The sequence below is a fragment of the Coffea arabica genome, chromosome 1e, assembly GCF_036785885.1.
Source record: "Coffea arabica cultivar ET-39 chromosome 1e, Coffea Arabica ET-39 HiFi, whole genome shotgun sequence".
Taxonomy (NCBI): domain Eukaryota; kingdom Viridiplantae; phylum Streptophyta; class Magnoliopsida; order Gentianales; family Rubiaceae; genus Coffea; species Coffea arabica.
Genome location: NC_092311.1, coordinates 46298157 through 46314518, shown reverse-complemented (window position 1 = coordinate 46314518; position 16362 = coordinate 46298157). Strand labels below are relative to the sequence as shown.

Here is a 16362-nt window from a genome sequence, read left to right as displayed (position 1 = left end):
TTGTCATTTGGCTATATGCCTGATACCACCAATCATGCAAGCACAATAACTAGTAAGAGCAAATTACGCGAAGAGACTTTGTAAAAAACACAAACAAACAAAAAATTTTCTAAAAGGAGAAAAAAAAAGAACAAAAATGGAAAAATGAAGGGCTTGGTTGGAAAACTGACCTGTGGATTATGAAATTCTTAATTTTGTTTCTTCAATAGAAAAAGAAAAGAAAACTATCTCTACAATTTGGTTCCTTTGTTACATAGGTACGGATATAAAGACTAAGGGAATTAAAGCTTACCAAAAATGGAAAGAAAATTTCAGTGGAGTTAATTTGCATAAAGATAAACAAGACATTTGAAAGTAAAGCACCTAGCAAAAGGCTAAAAAGGCAAACCATTGATTTAATTAATTGTTTGAACTTCGGAAGCGAATAAAACAATCAATTCTCAGTGAATGCGACGGTAAGTAAATTAATATACTTTTAACACTTGAGTAGTACTGTCCTCATCACTCTTCGCTCCAGACTTGAGGCATCCTTTTTCCGCAGTCTTCGCACTGCCTCCTCACTCTTCCCTCTTCAGCGGTCTTCACTTCAGTTCTTGAATTCTTTGCCCTTTACTTTATCTAACTCAGATCCAGGTTTGTTTTCTCCTTCTGTCTCATCCCTTAAGCCTTTTAATTTTATTCTTTTTCATCCTCTTTTATGTCTATCTCTATCACTGCTTGTGGGGTGTTCTTGAACTACTGTTTTTGATAAAAGATCATTGCTTCTAGCTTCCAGCTTCAGGGCCTCTGTTGTATTTATCAATAGGCTTGTCCTTTTCATTTGTATTGCTATTCTGTTGAGTCGTTTTTCTAGTTATCGCATTTGAACCTTTGGGTTGATGGGGTTATGAGTTCAATGAGTTTAGTTGCTTAGTTGAATAGAAAAGAGGATAAAAGTTCTCAGCTTTATGATTCTGGGGCCTCAGATGAGCTAAAATTTGCTTAACTTGCTGCTTGTTTGGTAAAGGATTCTTTCCTTACAGATTAACAGTTACTACTGCCTTCAACCCCGCGGCGCGGGGGGGGGGGGGGCAATAGCCTGCTTATCTTTCCATTAATAGGAAGAAACTAGTGCTCTAATTGCTTACTATAGTTTATTTCTTTCTCGGTGTATTAGTTTTATAGTTTTTATGAGTGACTACAGACTTTGAAAATGAGATCTTTTCGTAATTTCTCTTGCTACTTAAGTTTCTTTCCCTTTTGTTCCTAAGTTTATGATGGTATATTATTGCAGTTTTGGTTGCTTATTGCTCGTGAAGCACTTGTCAGGGATTCAAGGCAGTTGCAGGAGAATGTAATGATTTTTTGAAATATGTTTTATGTGCTGATGATGCAATTTAGTCCAGTTAAACTGATATAGAGAATCTTAAGATGGAAGAAATACAGTCTCAATCAGATCATTATAGGTCTTCATCATCTTCAGCTAGTAGTCCAGCTAGTAGAGTTCCCTCGAGCAATTTCTTCTACCTGCGAAAACCTGGTTCTCTTAGACAACCAATATCTTTTGAGGATTCACCAGATTGGGATGATACTGATATTGAGGTTCGGGTGGATGAAGGAGGTGATTCCATTAATGCTGCGACTACTCCAGCCTCCCCATCCCTCTCAAAGCTTAATAGTGGATCTTTGCCATCCCCACCACTACCAGAGCGTGCAGTAGTTGCTAGAAAGATCTCAGGGGCTTCACTTGCATGGAAGGACTTGACTGTTACCATAAAGGGAAAGAGGAAGTATTCTGATAAGGTCATAAAGAGCTCAAATGGTTATGCATTACCAGGAACAATGACCGTTATCATGGGTCCAGCAAAGTCAGGAAAATCAACTCTCTTGAGAGCCCTTGCAGGTTGATTGCTTTGGATTCAAAGAGCTTTTACTTTTAACATGTAATGTTACATGTTGTCACATTATATTTTCTGAGCAAATATGATCTCAAGAGTTTGTTTCTTCTTCAGGACGACTTCCTGATTCAGCTAGAATGTATGGTGAGGTGTTTGTGAATGGGTCAAAATGGCACTTGCCATATGCATCCTATGTAAGTTTTCAATTATGCTATGTGGCATTTTCCATTATTTGGTTTTCATCATATAAGTAGTCTATCTCCATGTTTCTTAGCAAAATCTGTGACAAATCACAGGCTGGGTTGCTTTTCTTTCAGCTTGTTTTAGAGTAATATTGGGTGTCTCCTTCCTCTGGCAGTGACACAATATGCATTTAGTGTGATATCTGTACTTTTGCACTTATGTATCTATCGAACATGGGTAAACCATCCCAACTTGTATCTCTCTCTTAGTTATCTTTTACATTAATCTGGTTAATTTTAAAGTAAGCTGTCATCCTCACATGACATGTATGCTAAAAGGAAGTATGAAAGGAAAGAACAAAAAAATACCCTTGCAATTTTCTCTGAAAAATATACTGATACAATCTGCTAACTCTCTGGGGAATTGGATTATGTGTTAGGTCAAGTCATTACAGGTAACCAACTTGTTTTTCATCAGAACTAGTTAAAAATAGATTAATTACGTTTCGGTGCAAGTTAAAAGTCAAATTGGTATAATATGGATATACATCTTTCACTAGTTCTATATGTGTGGTTTGACTAGATACAGTTTTGACTTTTGCCTATTCACAGGGATATGTTGAGAGAGAAACCACCTTAATTGGATCCTTGACAGTGCGTGAGTTCCTCTACTACTCAGCATTGCTCCAGCTTCCTGGTTTTTTTTGTCAGAAAAAGAGTGTGGTGGAGGATGCCATCCTTGCTATGTCATTGGGAGATTATGCAAACAAACTGATAGGTGGTCACTGCTATATGAAGGGTCTTCCTCGTGGCGAGAGAAGGCGTGTTAGCATTGCAAGGGAGCTTGTAATGAGACCTCATGTCTTATTTATTGATGAGCCTCTTTATCATCTTGACAGGTACCTCACAATTATCTCAATTTGAATGAAGTTTTAATGAAAATCATAAGCAGCTCAATTTTGAATTGAGTTGCACTAGCAATAAATTCCCCCACCCCACCGCACCCCCCAGTAGTATCCTACTCATCAAAAGCTCATTCATTTAATTGCTCTGTTGGACTCCACCATGCATTGTTCCTAACTGCTGGTTAATTTTTCTATTGTCAGTGTCTCTGCACTCCTGATGATGGTTACACTGAAGAAACTAGCTAGCACTGGATGCACCCTGATATTTACCATTTATCAAAGCAGCACAGAAGTGTTTGGCCTTTTTGACAGAATTTGTCTCCTTTCAAATGGAAACACATTGTTCTTTGGGGAAACTTTGGCTTGTCTGCAGGTGATTCATCTTGATACATGATCCTTCTCCTCTTTTGTCTCATATATTACGTGTAAAGAATTATATCATAATAGGAGTTTTTCGATACAGAACTCTTGAAATGATCTTAACTGTCACAAGCAAATTTCATATCAGCAAAGAACTCATTTGACTTTGAATTGTCAACAACCTGAGACAATTTATGAAATTTAAATCAGAAAGCCTCTGATAGTAACAACAAATGCTTTTCCAACTTAGTGGATTGAGACTATGCACTGGCAAATCTAGGATTTGGAGGTTGGGGATGCTGGATTTGTGTGAAGATACATTTTGGGAGCTAGGGAATTTTTTTAGGAAGTTTTAGAGGGAGGAGAGTGGGGAAAATTCTTGTTTCATATCCTATAGTTCAGGATTCTTCTGGGGCAAAAAGTAGTATTGTAAACTTGTAAACTAGTTACCTTTTTTGCCTCATATAACATCTACTAGTGAGTATCTGAATCACATGTTACAGTGGATGTTCACTAATAATCAAGTTTAGATGATATTATACTGTAAAAATATCTTTATGATAAGTTCAGAGTATTAAGTTTACTAAAATGTCCCAATGGAATAAATGAAATATTAATCTCCTTTGTTTACTGGTCTGGGATTTGGTGTTGGGAAGGGAAAATTATTACTTTTGTTTATGTTTTCATCTGTAAATCTTATTTCTTTTAAATCTGCCATGGCTATATATTTTTCCATGACTAATTTATAATTTGTTGGTGAAGCATTTTTCAAATGCTGGATTTCCTTGCCCAATTATGCAAAGTCCTTCTGATCATTTTCTTCGAGCAATAAATACTGACTTTGACAGAATCATTGCAATGTGCAAAAATTGGCAGGTACATCCTTTTGACCTTGCAAAATTCTAAGTCTACTGCTTGGATTACTTTTCATGAAATTTATGCTAATGCATTAAGGAAAGATATCCATGGATAGGAACTTCTTCATGGATAAGTGATGCATACAAAATCGAGGGACAAAATAATTTCATGGTATTTGATTCTCGTTTGTTCTGAAATTTGATGTGATACTGTTTCATCTGTTTTGTGACTTTTAACTATTAGACTATGATGTATCCAGTATGGAAGTAGGCCTACATTTCTACAATATATACATTATTTAGATATGGTTATATTAAACAAATACATGCATTTTCATCATGTATCAAGTTATCACAGTTCAGATACATATCGGAGCATTTCTTTACTTTTTTGGTATTAATTGGAATAAATGGCTTAGATAATTTGTACAGGACGACCATGGAGATCTTTCGTCTGTGAATATGGACACTGCTGTTGCAATACGTACTCTTGAAACAACTTATAAATCATCCGCTGATGCTGCTGCTGCGGAGACTATGATAGTAAAGCTTACTGAGAAGGTCTGATGAATGAATGTCAAATTTTTCCTAAGCAATTTAAACCTTAGTTTTAGCTTCTACTTCTGCCAGTATGTTCCTTCCACTATCCTTTTGGAAAAGAAAAACTGAAAGAAAAAGAGAAGAAGAGGAAAACAGAGTACTTCAGAAATAATGCATCAATATTATTCCTTTTTTATTTTTGGTTTCTCAATCAGCAACATGAGGTAACTGTGATGTAGAAAAGTGCTTTGCTAATAGTCTTGGTAGTAAATTTCTTAGTGCATGCAACCCTTAATTTCTGCTTCCAGCAAAGGCTAAAGATCTTTAATTTAAGAACTTATTTTGGTTGTTGAAGGCTGGAACTTCTTGAGCGCTTCCACAAAATCGTTTATTAAAAGAGTGATGAAGATGTGTCTTGGCAAAAGTACATTTCTTTGTTTCACATACGATAAATTTAGTGTCACATGTACTTAGTCTGCCTATATGATCAACACATTGCAAATTGTGACCCAAAGTCAGGATAAATTGCAGATTTTTCTGTTGAGGGCATAATCCTACAATCTACAGAAACAAGTAGTAGGTTATTATAAAAACTCATCACTTCACTGCTTCCTAACGTGCTACTGTTTTTTCATTTCACTAGATTTTGCTTGAGCTATAATTTTTCATCAGGTGCATTATATGTAATACTTCCACCAAGCAAATTTCTAGAGTGGGTTTTTCATGCTTATGTTACAGGAAGGCCCATCTCTCAAAAGCAAGGGAAAGGCAAGCAATCCCACACGAATTGCAGTATTGACATGGAGATCATTGTTAATTATGTCAAGAGAGTGGAAATACTATTGGTTCCGACTGATACTTTATATGCTTCTTACACTCTGTATTGGTACTGTGTTTTCTGGATTGGGTCATTCCTTGTCGTCTGTTGTGGTAAGTTTGAGAATTTCTGCATAGCCTCCTTCTTTTGTTCAATCTTTCTTAATTGGCGAATGGCTTGACATGCATAAGACGCATTCTCTGAGGATTAATCTTATTTTATCAAGTTAACCTGTTATTCCTTTTCTCTTTCTTGGTTTTTCTTGTATTTACTGATACAATCAAGTTTTATGCTTGTAATATTTATTTAGAATTGGTCTGTTTAGTATACAACTCAGTTCTTATATTCAAACAAGTGACCTGTTGTTAGTTTTTGTTTCATGAGTACGTTACAAACTGTATGATTTGTGATGCAGAAGCTTCAATTACTGATGTTTTTGGCTTTTCAAGGATGTGGGATCTCTTGCTACTTTTGCTTCCCTAGCCATGTTCTTTCAGTTCATCAAGAATAGACAATTCTACCTGCATGCATCTAAGGACAAACATCTGTGAAACTTATTTCCAAAAATTAATGTTGTGACATTTCACCTAACAAAAGAGGGAATGGCTATTGCATGGCGTTGACTTGTGGCTGGACTAAAGCAAATAATAAAAATTATTTTTGGTCCTCCTTTTTCTCCTCCATTTGTTATTCTCTCTTTATATGTAGGAAAACATTTGTATCACAAAATGCTTTTTACTAGTGCTATTTTTATTCCACATGTGAGAAGGATTGTTTAGCTTTTTTTTTTTTTTTCTGAAATTGCAGACAAGAGTTGCAGCGATATTTGTGTTTGTGTCGTTTAATTCACTTCTAAGTGTTGCTGGAGTACCTGCACACCTGAAAGAAATTAAGGTAATGGGGTTGCTCCTCTTAATGCTAGTGTGGGTGCAAAGCCAATGCACTTGTTCTGTGAAGTTGTCTGCTTGATTATCTTAACTATGTTCAGTACTCTTCACTCGGATAAGTTTTTAAGTGTTGTTGCTGGTGGTGAGATTGATCACCTTTCAGCAAGAGGGATTCACCATGACAGTCTACTTGCTCCCAAAAATTCCGTTCCATTCTTGTCCTCATGAAAGCAAGATGCTCCCAACCATTCTCATGCATCATCTCCCCCCAGACACCCCACACCCCATCCCAATCAACGCCTATTTCTGCCATTACCACCCATATATATGTCATCATCCACCCCCGTGAATTCACTGCTGGATATTGATGTTTAATAGCACTGACTGCATTATACCTTCAGGGAAATAGATTTTGAGTAAGATACTTACGCTCTTTAAGGCAATCGATAGGATGCATAGACAGCCATGATAATAAGACATTGAAATAGAAACCAAATGCACTAGACTTCAATAGAAGTGGAGAAAAATGACTTGTGTTATATTTACAGAATCAAGCTGCATGACATCATTATCAGTCAGAAGGTGAGCATGATCAGCATTTACTGTGTCCCCTGATTCAAGGGGCCAAATCCAAGAGCCAATACATTTGGTAACATTTATATGCATGCAATACAGTTGGTGCAGCTGTTGATAATATGGTGATCAATGTTATAGTTCTGGACGACATTGGCATGTAGAATTCTTCGGTTCATCATCTCTTATGCCTGAGCATTGCATATCTTTTACCTGTAATTTTTTGGCTCATCACTCATCTGCACTATTTCTTTGTATGTTATGCAGATATATGCCTGTGAAGAATCGAATTTACATTCTGGGACATTTGTCTTCTTACTTGGGCAGCTCTTTTCCGGCATCCCATTCTTGTTCCTCATCTCCATTTCCTCAAGTCTCGTCTTCTACTTCCTTGTAGGCCTACGGGATGAATTCAGTTTCTTGATGTATTTTGTGCTAAACTTCTTCATGTGCCTGTTAGTAAATGAAGGAATGGTACTGCTGATTGTTTCCATTTGCCAAGAGGTCTACTGGAGCATCTTAACATTGGTGTCAGTACATGTGAGTTCTGCTCTACCCTTTTTTCTGGAAGTTATTTTTCCACTAGTTCCTTTAACACCTTAAACCATTTCTGAGTATCAGTTCAACACAAATGAGCACCATTGTGCACATTACTAAATTGCAGCTGTTCAAAATACCCAATAGACCCAGTTATCGAGAACATTTCTAGGGCATGGTTGCTTGTATCTTGTCATTCTTAGACCCGTACATGAGCCTTTGAACTGATTTGCGCTTATATTCGCCCAAGTTGATTCTCTGGCTTTTTTCCCATATGATAAATGCTACTGATTCTGCTGCAGGTGATAATGATGCTCTCAGCGGGCTATTTCAGAATTCGCAGTGCTTTGCCCAGGCCAATATGGATGTATCCCATATCCTATGTGTCGTTCCATACTTATTCTATCCAGGCAAGTTGATATCATTCTGATATGCCCAAAGTTGTATCATCAATTACGATTGATAAACCTTAGGTGCACTTCCAAGTCCTCCTTTCTAGGTGAAAGAATGTTCAACTTTACTTCCTCCCCCAGTCCTCCTGTCTGATTATAAGAATTGAAAAAAATTTGTAGTCGGAAACAAATTGATGTTAATCCAATTCTTTATTTGACTTCAAAAGTTCTGTTTCTTTGGCTTCAGGGGCTCTTGGAGAATGAGTATATTGGAAGTTCCTATGCAGTTGGGCAGGTGCGGACTATCTCTGGTTACCAAGCACTTCGAAACGTATATGACATATCTACCAGCAGTAGCTCAAAGTGGGAAAATTTACTCGTTCTGTTTCTGATGTGTGCTGGATATCGTATTCTTGTATTCGCGTTGCTACAATTTTGTGTTAGAAAGAAGTTCCCTGGTCGTAGATTTTTCCGGTGTAATCGAGAAACGAACAATCCGAGATAAATCGTATGCCCTATCTGGGCATACTTCCGTCTTTAGACAATTTTGTATGAGGTAAAAATGAAGATATATAGAATTCAGAATGCGAAGTATCCATCATTGTTTTTGGCGATTTCGTCTTCTGAAATTCCATGGCTGAAATATAGTAATTCATTTTAGGCCGCTTGCCTGAATTATTAAATCATTGCGCCATGGCTTCAGCAAATGGTGAGACTTAATTCTTAGGAATGCGGTACACAGGAGATGGCATGTCAAGTTTGAGATTCCTCTCTCAAATTTTAGTTGAAACCTTGAAAACTGGGAGTTTGGAACTTTTTGGAACTCTTTTTTCATTTCTGGTAAACTTTTGGAACTTCTTTATCGCTTGACTTCCTTTGGCATCAATGGCATGTGTCTTGGACTGCATTGGGTTGGCTTCCATGAATGGTGACTATTCTTGGCTCCCCCCATCTATACCCGCCCAGAAGAGTGTTCCTGCTGTCCGCACGAGCCCCCTTTTCCTCCATGATCATGTCCACAATCGCTTTGCAATCTGATTGGAATTCCACTTCCTTCCATTGTGCTTCTGAGGCCATCATCATTCCCATTTTGAGTGCTGCAGCTTCCTCCACCAGTGGTTCGCTTGATTATGCCTCAGATCTTACGCATGCTTTCAGTAGTCTTCCTTTCCAATCTCTAGCAACAATTCCCGTTCCATTTCTGTCCAGACCTGTTGAGAAGGCAGCATCTGCATTGATCTTTACGACTCCTCTGCTTGGTGGTTTCCAGCTTTCTACAGTAGTTGATTGATAGGTTTGCTCAATGTACTCCCCACTTCCACTGTTCTGAGCTTCTATAAATTCTGTCCACTCCAGTTGTGCTTTTTGTACAGCGAGACCTACATCTACATTCATCTTCAGAGAAAATCATTGACATGGTAACTCCATAATTTTATACACATGTTACTCAAAATGCGGGTTGTCAATTGGCAATTGGCAATTGGCATGATAAGTGTGATGAATCATCTTTTTGGCTCAATCTGTAACGAACACGAGCTACACATAACCCAAAGAAAAGGATCTAATGCAGCCTTAATATCACAGCATAATCCAAGTCAAACCTTAAGTTATGGTTGCATTCGAGGTGTCCAGCTAAATTGTTGGATGCTATCTATCAACTGAAATAAAACAGTGACCCAAGCTAACAAAGCGATACCATTTTTGAATATGCTTCTACTTGAACACTGGCAGCAACTGCCACCAACCAATCATCCTTTTTTCTTGTATACATATCACATTGGTGATTAGACAGTCAAGAAATGCAGTTGGATGATTGAATCTGAGTTTTCTTCTGAATAGCTTGATGAAAATCATTGATGAACTGATCCATGTTTCTTTCCGATGATCCTTCTCTTGACAGTGCGTGTTCCATTGTCCTTCTTAGTTCCTTGATTATGTTTTTGAGCTCATGGTTGCCTGATTTCATAAGAATGTTAATCTTCTCTGATACTTCAAGCTTAGTGATCTGGCTTTTGTCGCAAAGATTGATTCCAATCTTCCAATCAACCACTAGTTTGCGATTAGTGGGTTGATCAGCGATGAGTGGAAAACACATTAAAGGTACTGCATACCAAATGCTTTCCAAAATTGAGCTCCAACCACACTGAGTGAAGAATCCCCCAATTGCAGGGTGACTCAAAACTTGGTTCTGGAAGCACCAGGGTATGATCATCCCACGGTCGCCAGTTTCTTCCCTGAACCCTTTAGGCAATGGATCAGAATCATTAGAGCTTACAATATCAGGACGAAGCACCCAAACAAAAGTTACTTGGCTTAGTTTAACACCGTCAGCTATCTCCTGTAGTTCATTCTTTGTAACATGAGCATAGCTTCCAAAGGAAATGTACAAAACTGAGCCAGTAGGCTTGGTATCGAGCCACTGAGTGCAGTCAGACTTGGACCAAAGGCTTGTGGCCACTGCCACACGGCATTTGGTGAATTCCAATAGGGGTCCTATAGCGTAAAAAGGCACTTTTTTCCGGAGATCTGTCATGGCTTGGAGTTCTAGTTCGTGTACATTGTTGCTTAACACAAAATCTGCTTTCTTTGCATCGTGGATTGCCTTGAAAGTGATCTGTTGACAGATTGTGTTTGTCTCTTCTTCTTGAAGATATGACGTCAAATCCTTAGGCTCAATGGATTGAACCCCTGGTATGTAGTCTATTGCATCCTCGCGCCTGTCTGATCACAAGAAAGCTTAAGTCTTGGCGGAATATACTTTTTGATGCGATTGAATTTTGCACAAGTAATAATACGCTTATAGGGAGAGGGGGAGAGAGACTACCAATGCAATCGAAGTGACCATTTAATCTCAAAAGATCCAGATGATAGTAAATGGTGAAAACTGTAGCTGGTTGTGTCCAGAAAGAAGCATACAGAAGTCCATGTTTCTTTGCAACACGCCCAAGCTGCACAAGGAATGAATCAGCAATCAGGCAACTCACTGGAGGTCCTGATTCCATAAGTCTTTGAACAGCTTCGTCTATGTGAGCAGAGAAGACATGGAACATTGCAGCCATGAACTGATCATGGTTGAGTGACCTATCAAACTCTAGAGGAAGACCATCGGACACGGTGGTGTAATGAATATCAAGTCCTGATTTCCTTGCATCAGAAAAGATGTCTTCATCGTTGTCCTTTTGAGTGTTGGATGTGATTTGGTGATGTATGGATTGAGTGTTGATGAAGGTTATGGTGAAACCTTTTGATGCTAGCTTGATCGCTAACTGGACTGCTGGATTAAGATGGCCTTGTAGTGGAAAGCATACTAAGATGGCATGAGGCTTCTGTTGTATACAATCCATTTTTAAATCTTTTCTTAACAATGAACCTTTTTTTTGTGAATGAGCTAGATTGAGTAGTAGAGTTGCAAACGGAGGTTGAAGGGAGGCCAAAGATGAGACAAAATGTGTTCAGTAACGTAAAGAGATGTCTAATTTATCAAATTGCAGGAGAAGCTTATCGCGTAAATTAAATTAAGTGGTGGGGAATCCAGATGACACAACAGATTTCTCTTTCAGACTGGAGATATTCTTATCCATACTGTATATTCCAAACTCCAATACATGGTTCATCTTTCGAGACACTTATTCTTTTTCTTTTTTTTTTTTGGGTAAGTTTCGGGACATAGAGTCAAGCAACTTGCATCGTCAAAAGCTTGGCTGACCGAGTTCAAGATACTCACTTCTGTATAACGAGTCGAGTTCGAGCATCAGTAGTAACTACTTAAGCACTTGACGAGTTTTATCGAGTATTTATATTATTTATATATTATATATTATAATTATTGAATGACTATTATGGATTCGTATTTTAATAAATTTACATGAAGTAATGTTCAATTAAAAAAGTGATGGATGACAAAATAGTTCTCACAAATCTAAAATGTAAAAAATTAAAAAAAGAAAAGAAAAACTCGAGCTCGAGCTTGATAAGGTTTGCAGTTTACTCGAACTCAAACGAGTCGAGTTTATGCTTAATTTTCATTGTGTCGAGTCGAGTTCAAACTCAAATTTATATACTCGTTCGAATTCGAGCTCAAGTAGCACTGATAGTGATCGAGTTCGATCTCAAGCATGGTGCTACTCGAGCTCGATTCAGCTTGATAACACCCCTAGATCTATTTGATTACAAACAATGAAGTATACAACATATTTTCTATTTTTGGAATGTCCGAGATGAACTTTTTTGGCTAATAACTATGTTGATTGAGCTTTCATTTTCATTGAATATTGATTGAGCATTAATTTGTTACAGGTATATAGATACACGGACAACATAATCCTACGCAATAGAATGTATGCGTTATTGTTTTCATGAATTGATAAATATCATACAACCTGCAGTATAGAAGTACGAACTATCAAGAAACCTAGTTTATATTTTTAAACTACTTAAAAAGACTCGGGAACTAATTAACAACCTTCTGCGTTTGGTTTTTCTTCTCAAGAGTGATCTTCAAATCTCTGATAAATCGGTCCATATTTTTCTCTGACGATCCATCTTCTTTTAATGCTTTTTGTAATGTCTTTTTCACTACCTTGATTGCATTTCTGAACTCATCCCCTGATTTCTTACTCATCAAACGGTTGATCTTCTGCGAAACTTCAACCTGAGTAACAGATACTCTATCATAAAGATTAGCTCCAATCTTCCAATCATCCACCACTAGTTTCCGATTAGTAAACTGGTCAGTATACAAAGGAAAACATAATAATGGAACTTCACACCAAATGCTTTCCAAAATTGAATTCCAACCACAATGAGTCAAGAACCCTCCAATTGCAGGGTGCCTTAACACATTTATTTGACAACACCAAGGTATGACCATCGCTCGGTCACTGGTCGCAGCTCTGAATCCATCAGGCAACGGATTACGATCCTCCGAGCTAACAATATCAGGTCGAAGCACCCAAACAAAACTAATATTGCTTTCTTGTATACCCTTTGCTATTTCCAACAAATCCCTTTTTTGGACGTGAGCATAGCTACCGAATGAAACATACAAAACTGAGCCAGGAGGTTTGGTGTCTAGCCAATGGGAGCAGTCTGACTCGGACCACAGGCTCGTGGCCACACAACTCTTGGTGAACCCTGATGGAAATATGGGTCCGACTGGAAAAATTGGAAGTTTCTCCTGTAGAGCAGATATGGTCTCGGGCTCGAGTTCTTCAACTGTGTTACATAGTACAAAATCTGCATCTTGTGCATCCTTGAATGCCTTATAGATAATTTTGTGACATACTGATGTTGGGTACATTTCTTGGAGATATGATGGCATATCCAGGGGTTCTAATGGTTTTACACCAGGAATGTAGTCAATGGGGTCTTCACGCATGTCTAGTAGGAAAAAAAAAGACAAAACAAATATTCAACCATCAACAAGTAGCTATAAATAAATTGAATTTCCGCTATATTCTTATAAGTCAGTCACTGGAGGAGTATCAAAGTGTGATCAGGCCAAAAAGAAAAAGTTTGACTTGGTTCAGAATATTATTTTGTTTTCATTTTATCTGACATAGTGAAGTTGGTAATTTTTTTCTTTCTTTCTTTTTAAATCTTGGTAGTTTGTAGATCCCAAAAAGATCCAGATGACAGGAAAATTGACGTACCTATGCAACCAAAGTGGCCATTGAGCCTCAAAAGATCCAAATGATAATACAATGAAAAAACTAAAGCCGCCTCTGTCCAAAGAGAAATGTATACAAGTCCATATTTCTTAGCCAACATGCCAGGCCATACAAAGAACGTATCAGCGATCAAATAACTAACAGGAGGTCCAGACTTGACAATCTTTTGAACTTCCTCTTCAACATGAGCTGAGAAGACATGCAACAAAGCAGCCATGAACTGGTCATGATTGAGTGACCTATCGAACCCTAGAGGAAGGCCGTCGGGCACGGTGGTGTAACGAATATCGAGTCCCGATTTTCGTACTTCAGCAAAGATATCTCCTTGGCCATTAATGTTTTTATCTCCTGATGTAATGTTGTTATGTATGGATTGAGTGTTGATGAAGGTGATGGTGAAACCTCTTGAAGCAAGCTTGATGGCCAAATGGACCGATGGGATTACATGGCCTTGTAGAGGATAACTAACCAAGATTGCATGAGGCTTTTGGGGAGAAATTGCCATTTTTTTGAGCTTGATCAATTGTCTTTAGGAAGAAAGAAGAAAGGAAGAAGAAAGAGCATGGAAGAGAGTTAGCGAGGATGTTTAGGGTGTACTTGGCTTTCTTACGTAGAAGTTATAGGGTTAGAAAATCTCATACTAAATATACTAAATCGAGTCTATGGACATAATCAAGATTGGTATGACCGAAGAAGCCTTCTTTCCGGAGGAGGGACTCAATATATATTGCCAACTATAGAAAAAGTTGCTTCATGTGTGGAAGATCTCTTTGTGGAATAATGCAATGTACCATATATGAAAGTTGATCGAAACTTCAGCCGTGGCAGACCATTGAGGATTTGAGACGAAAATGCTTTTTTATTCAACGTGAACGGACATCATAGGCCCCCTGATATTTTTATTCAGAAACAATTCTAAGCAGTTGAGCCAAGTCAAAATCATTTGAGCATGTTAATTTGGTACTTACGCCATTGTTAATTTTTTAAAATTATTTTAGTAGAGGAATGATGGAATTTAAAGAACAGAAAGGGAGAAGGGGACATTTGAGACCAAACTGTAAATCCTCAATTCTCAAGTTTAGCCACTGATCCAATACATTCTCAATCATTGTAAAAATTTATTCCACACAATTGGTGTTGACAAAGAATGGTGTCCTATGTGTGAATAGGCAAATACTCAAGTAAATCAAGATTCTTGACTTAGTTTAGTGAAAGCACATACCATATTGCTGCAAAGTCGGGCTTTAATTAACTCAATTTATATAAAAGTAAAAATTCCCAACTGTTTGATTACTCTTCTTTTCGTTCAAAACCACCAGAAAATTATATACGTGAAGGAATGAGAGTTAATTAGTGTTTCAAAAAGATTTTGGAACCTAATTTGGTTTGACATTAACATTATGGAATGGAACAAATTGAATATTTTACAAGCAATTGAAGGGGCGAAAATGGAGTGCGTGAATATTTTACAAGCATTCAGGTTGCCAGGGGAGGCTGGTTAATTAAACAAGTAGCCAATGTAATACATTTGATCTTGAGAAATTCTCTTCCCTTTGCATCTTATTCATAGAATTCCATTTGGCATGGTCTGTGGATCTCTTGAATTCATTGACACCATTCCCTCTTTCATATTTTCTTGAAAACTCGAAATTGTACGCAGAATAAGAACCCCGATTGGGGCGCCAATTAAGATGCTAATCCGCTCAATTGTGGTGAGGCACATTGAAGAGAACAGGCCTAACTACACAGCGAATACAACCAAGATTGGCGTTTCATGGGTAACAATAATAACATCTTTTCTTTGCCTTCCCTTTGCTAATAATAATCACATCGTTGATTGATATATAGGTTGCAAAGTCATAGACATTAGTCTTCCTAAAGTACAAGTTATTTCTCATTAGCCACTTCTAATTCCATTTTTTTTTATCAATAGTCACTTGTTTATCTTACACTTACTCATATTCCTACTCTAACCTGTTCTAAGGAGGAGGGTCCAACTAGGTCTATTAAAAAATCGATGGGAACTGAATTACCATCGAACTAAACTGAACCACCATCGAATTACCCACTTTTAATTTGTATATAGTAATTGCAACATATCTTCCTCCAAAGATAATAGTGCTCTAGACAGAATATAATTTGGAAATGAGCAAATTCAACTATTCGAGCAAATTATACATACAGAAGTTGACCTTGACAAAAACAAAAAAAAATCTATTCGAGCAAATCTAGAAACAGGAGACGAAACCAATGGCTGTTGGGTCGTTGGACACCGCAAAAAAGGTTTTAAAGCCCTTTATAGGGTGGGATGTCAAGATTGAAACTTTACCTTCTATTAATTGTTACTAATATATGGTTTCTATTAAATGTAAAGGGTGAGTGTGCAGTAGTGCACCCTTTTTAATCTAGAGGTGGAAATCAGGAGAATGTCAATGCAGAATTAGCATATGATCTTATATTTATAGATATTTAGTCCCTTTGAATTGCTATTTTCTAGAGTTTTTATAGAAAAATGTACTATAGCGATTTGATATATATGGTATATAAAAGTCATTAAAAAATATATTCACGAAAAATGAAAATTTTTTTTGAAGAAAAATGGTAATCCAAACAAACAATGCAACGCAAGGTTGCGATATTGCTTTAGAAAATATTAGAGTCGTGAAATTTACCAGATAAAAGAGAATAAAAATAAGATAACAAATAGTGGGATCCTACTTTTTTTTTTAATATTATCCATTTACAAATATAGACTAATTGAAGAGT

The 16362-nt window shown here is 37.3% G+C and overlaps 3 protein-coding genes across 4 annotated transcripts; 1 reads left to right on the top strand and 2 right to left on the bottom strand.

Moving 5' to 3' along the window:
• The first annotated feature begins 476 nt into the window (after nucleotides 1-476).
• Nucleotides 477-8541, top strand: LOC113707286 (ABC transporter G family member 3). 2 transcript variants are annotated; one of them, XM_027229544.2, is made up of 12 exons: nucleotides 477-633; nucleotides 1274-1882; nucleotides 1992-2071; nucleotides 2672-2958; nucleotides 3166-3337; nucleotides 4087-4200; nucleotides 4614-4742; nucleotides 5460-5651; nucleotides 6346-6432; nucleotides 7266-7538; nucleotides 7838-7945; nucleotides 8175-8541. In XM_027229544.2, the coding sequence occupies exons 2-12, from the start codon at nucleotides 1411-1413 to the stop codon at nucleotides 8430-8432; spliced, it is 2172 nt and encodes a 723-aa protein (XP_027085345.2). In that variant the 5' UTR covers nucleotides 477-633; nucleotides 1274-1410; the 3' UTR covers nucleotides 8433-8541. The 2 variants fall into 2 exon arrangements, with proteins under 2 accessions (XP_027085345.2, XP_027085353.2); XM_027229552.2 differs by lacking the exon at nucleotides 6346-6432.
• A 796-nt stretch (nucleotides 8542-9337) lies between these two features.
• On the bottom strand, nucleotides 9338-11465 carry LOC113707296 (UDP-glycosyltransferase 86A1-like). The gene is made up of 2 exons (XM_027229564.2): nucleotides 10752-11465; nucleotides 9338-10648 (listed from the first exon to the last, which is right to left on the bottom strand). Exons 1-2 carry the CDS (start codon nucleotides 11269-11271, stop codon nucleotides 9720-9722), a joined length of 1449 nt encoding a protein of 482 aa, XP_027085365.2. The 5' UTR covers nucleotides 11272-11465; the 3' UTR covers nucleotides 9338-9719.
• An 830-nt stretch (nucleotides 11466-12295) lies between these two features.
• Nucleotides 12296-14101, bottom strand: LOC140021541 (UDP-glycosyltransferase 86A2-like). Its single transcript, XM_072072629.1, has 2 exons — nucleotides 13579-14101; nucleotides 12296-13306 (listed from the first exon to the last, which is right to left on the bottom strand). Exons 1-2 carry the CDS (start codon nucleotides 14099-14101, stop codon nucleotides 12378-12380), a joined length of 1452 nt encoding a protein of 483 aa, XP_071928730.1. The 3' UTR covers nucleotides 12296-12377.
• Between the last annotated feature and the right edge of the window lie 2261 nt (nucleotides 14102-16362).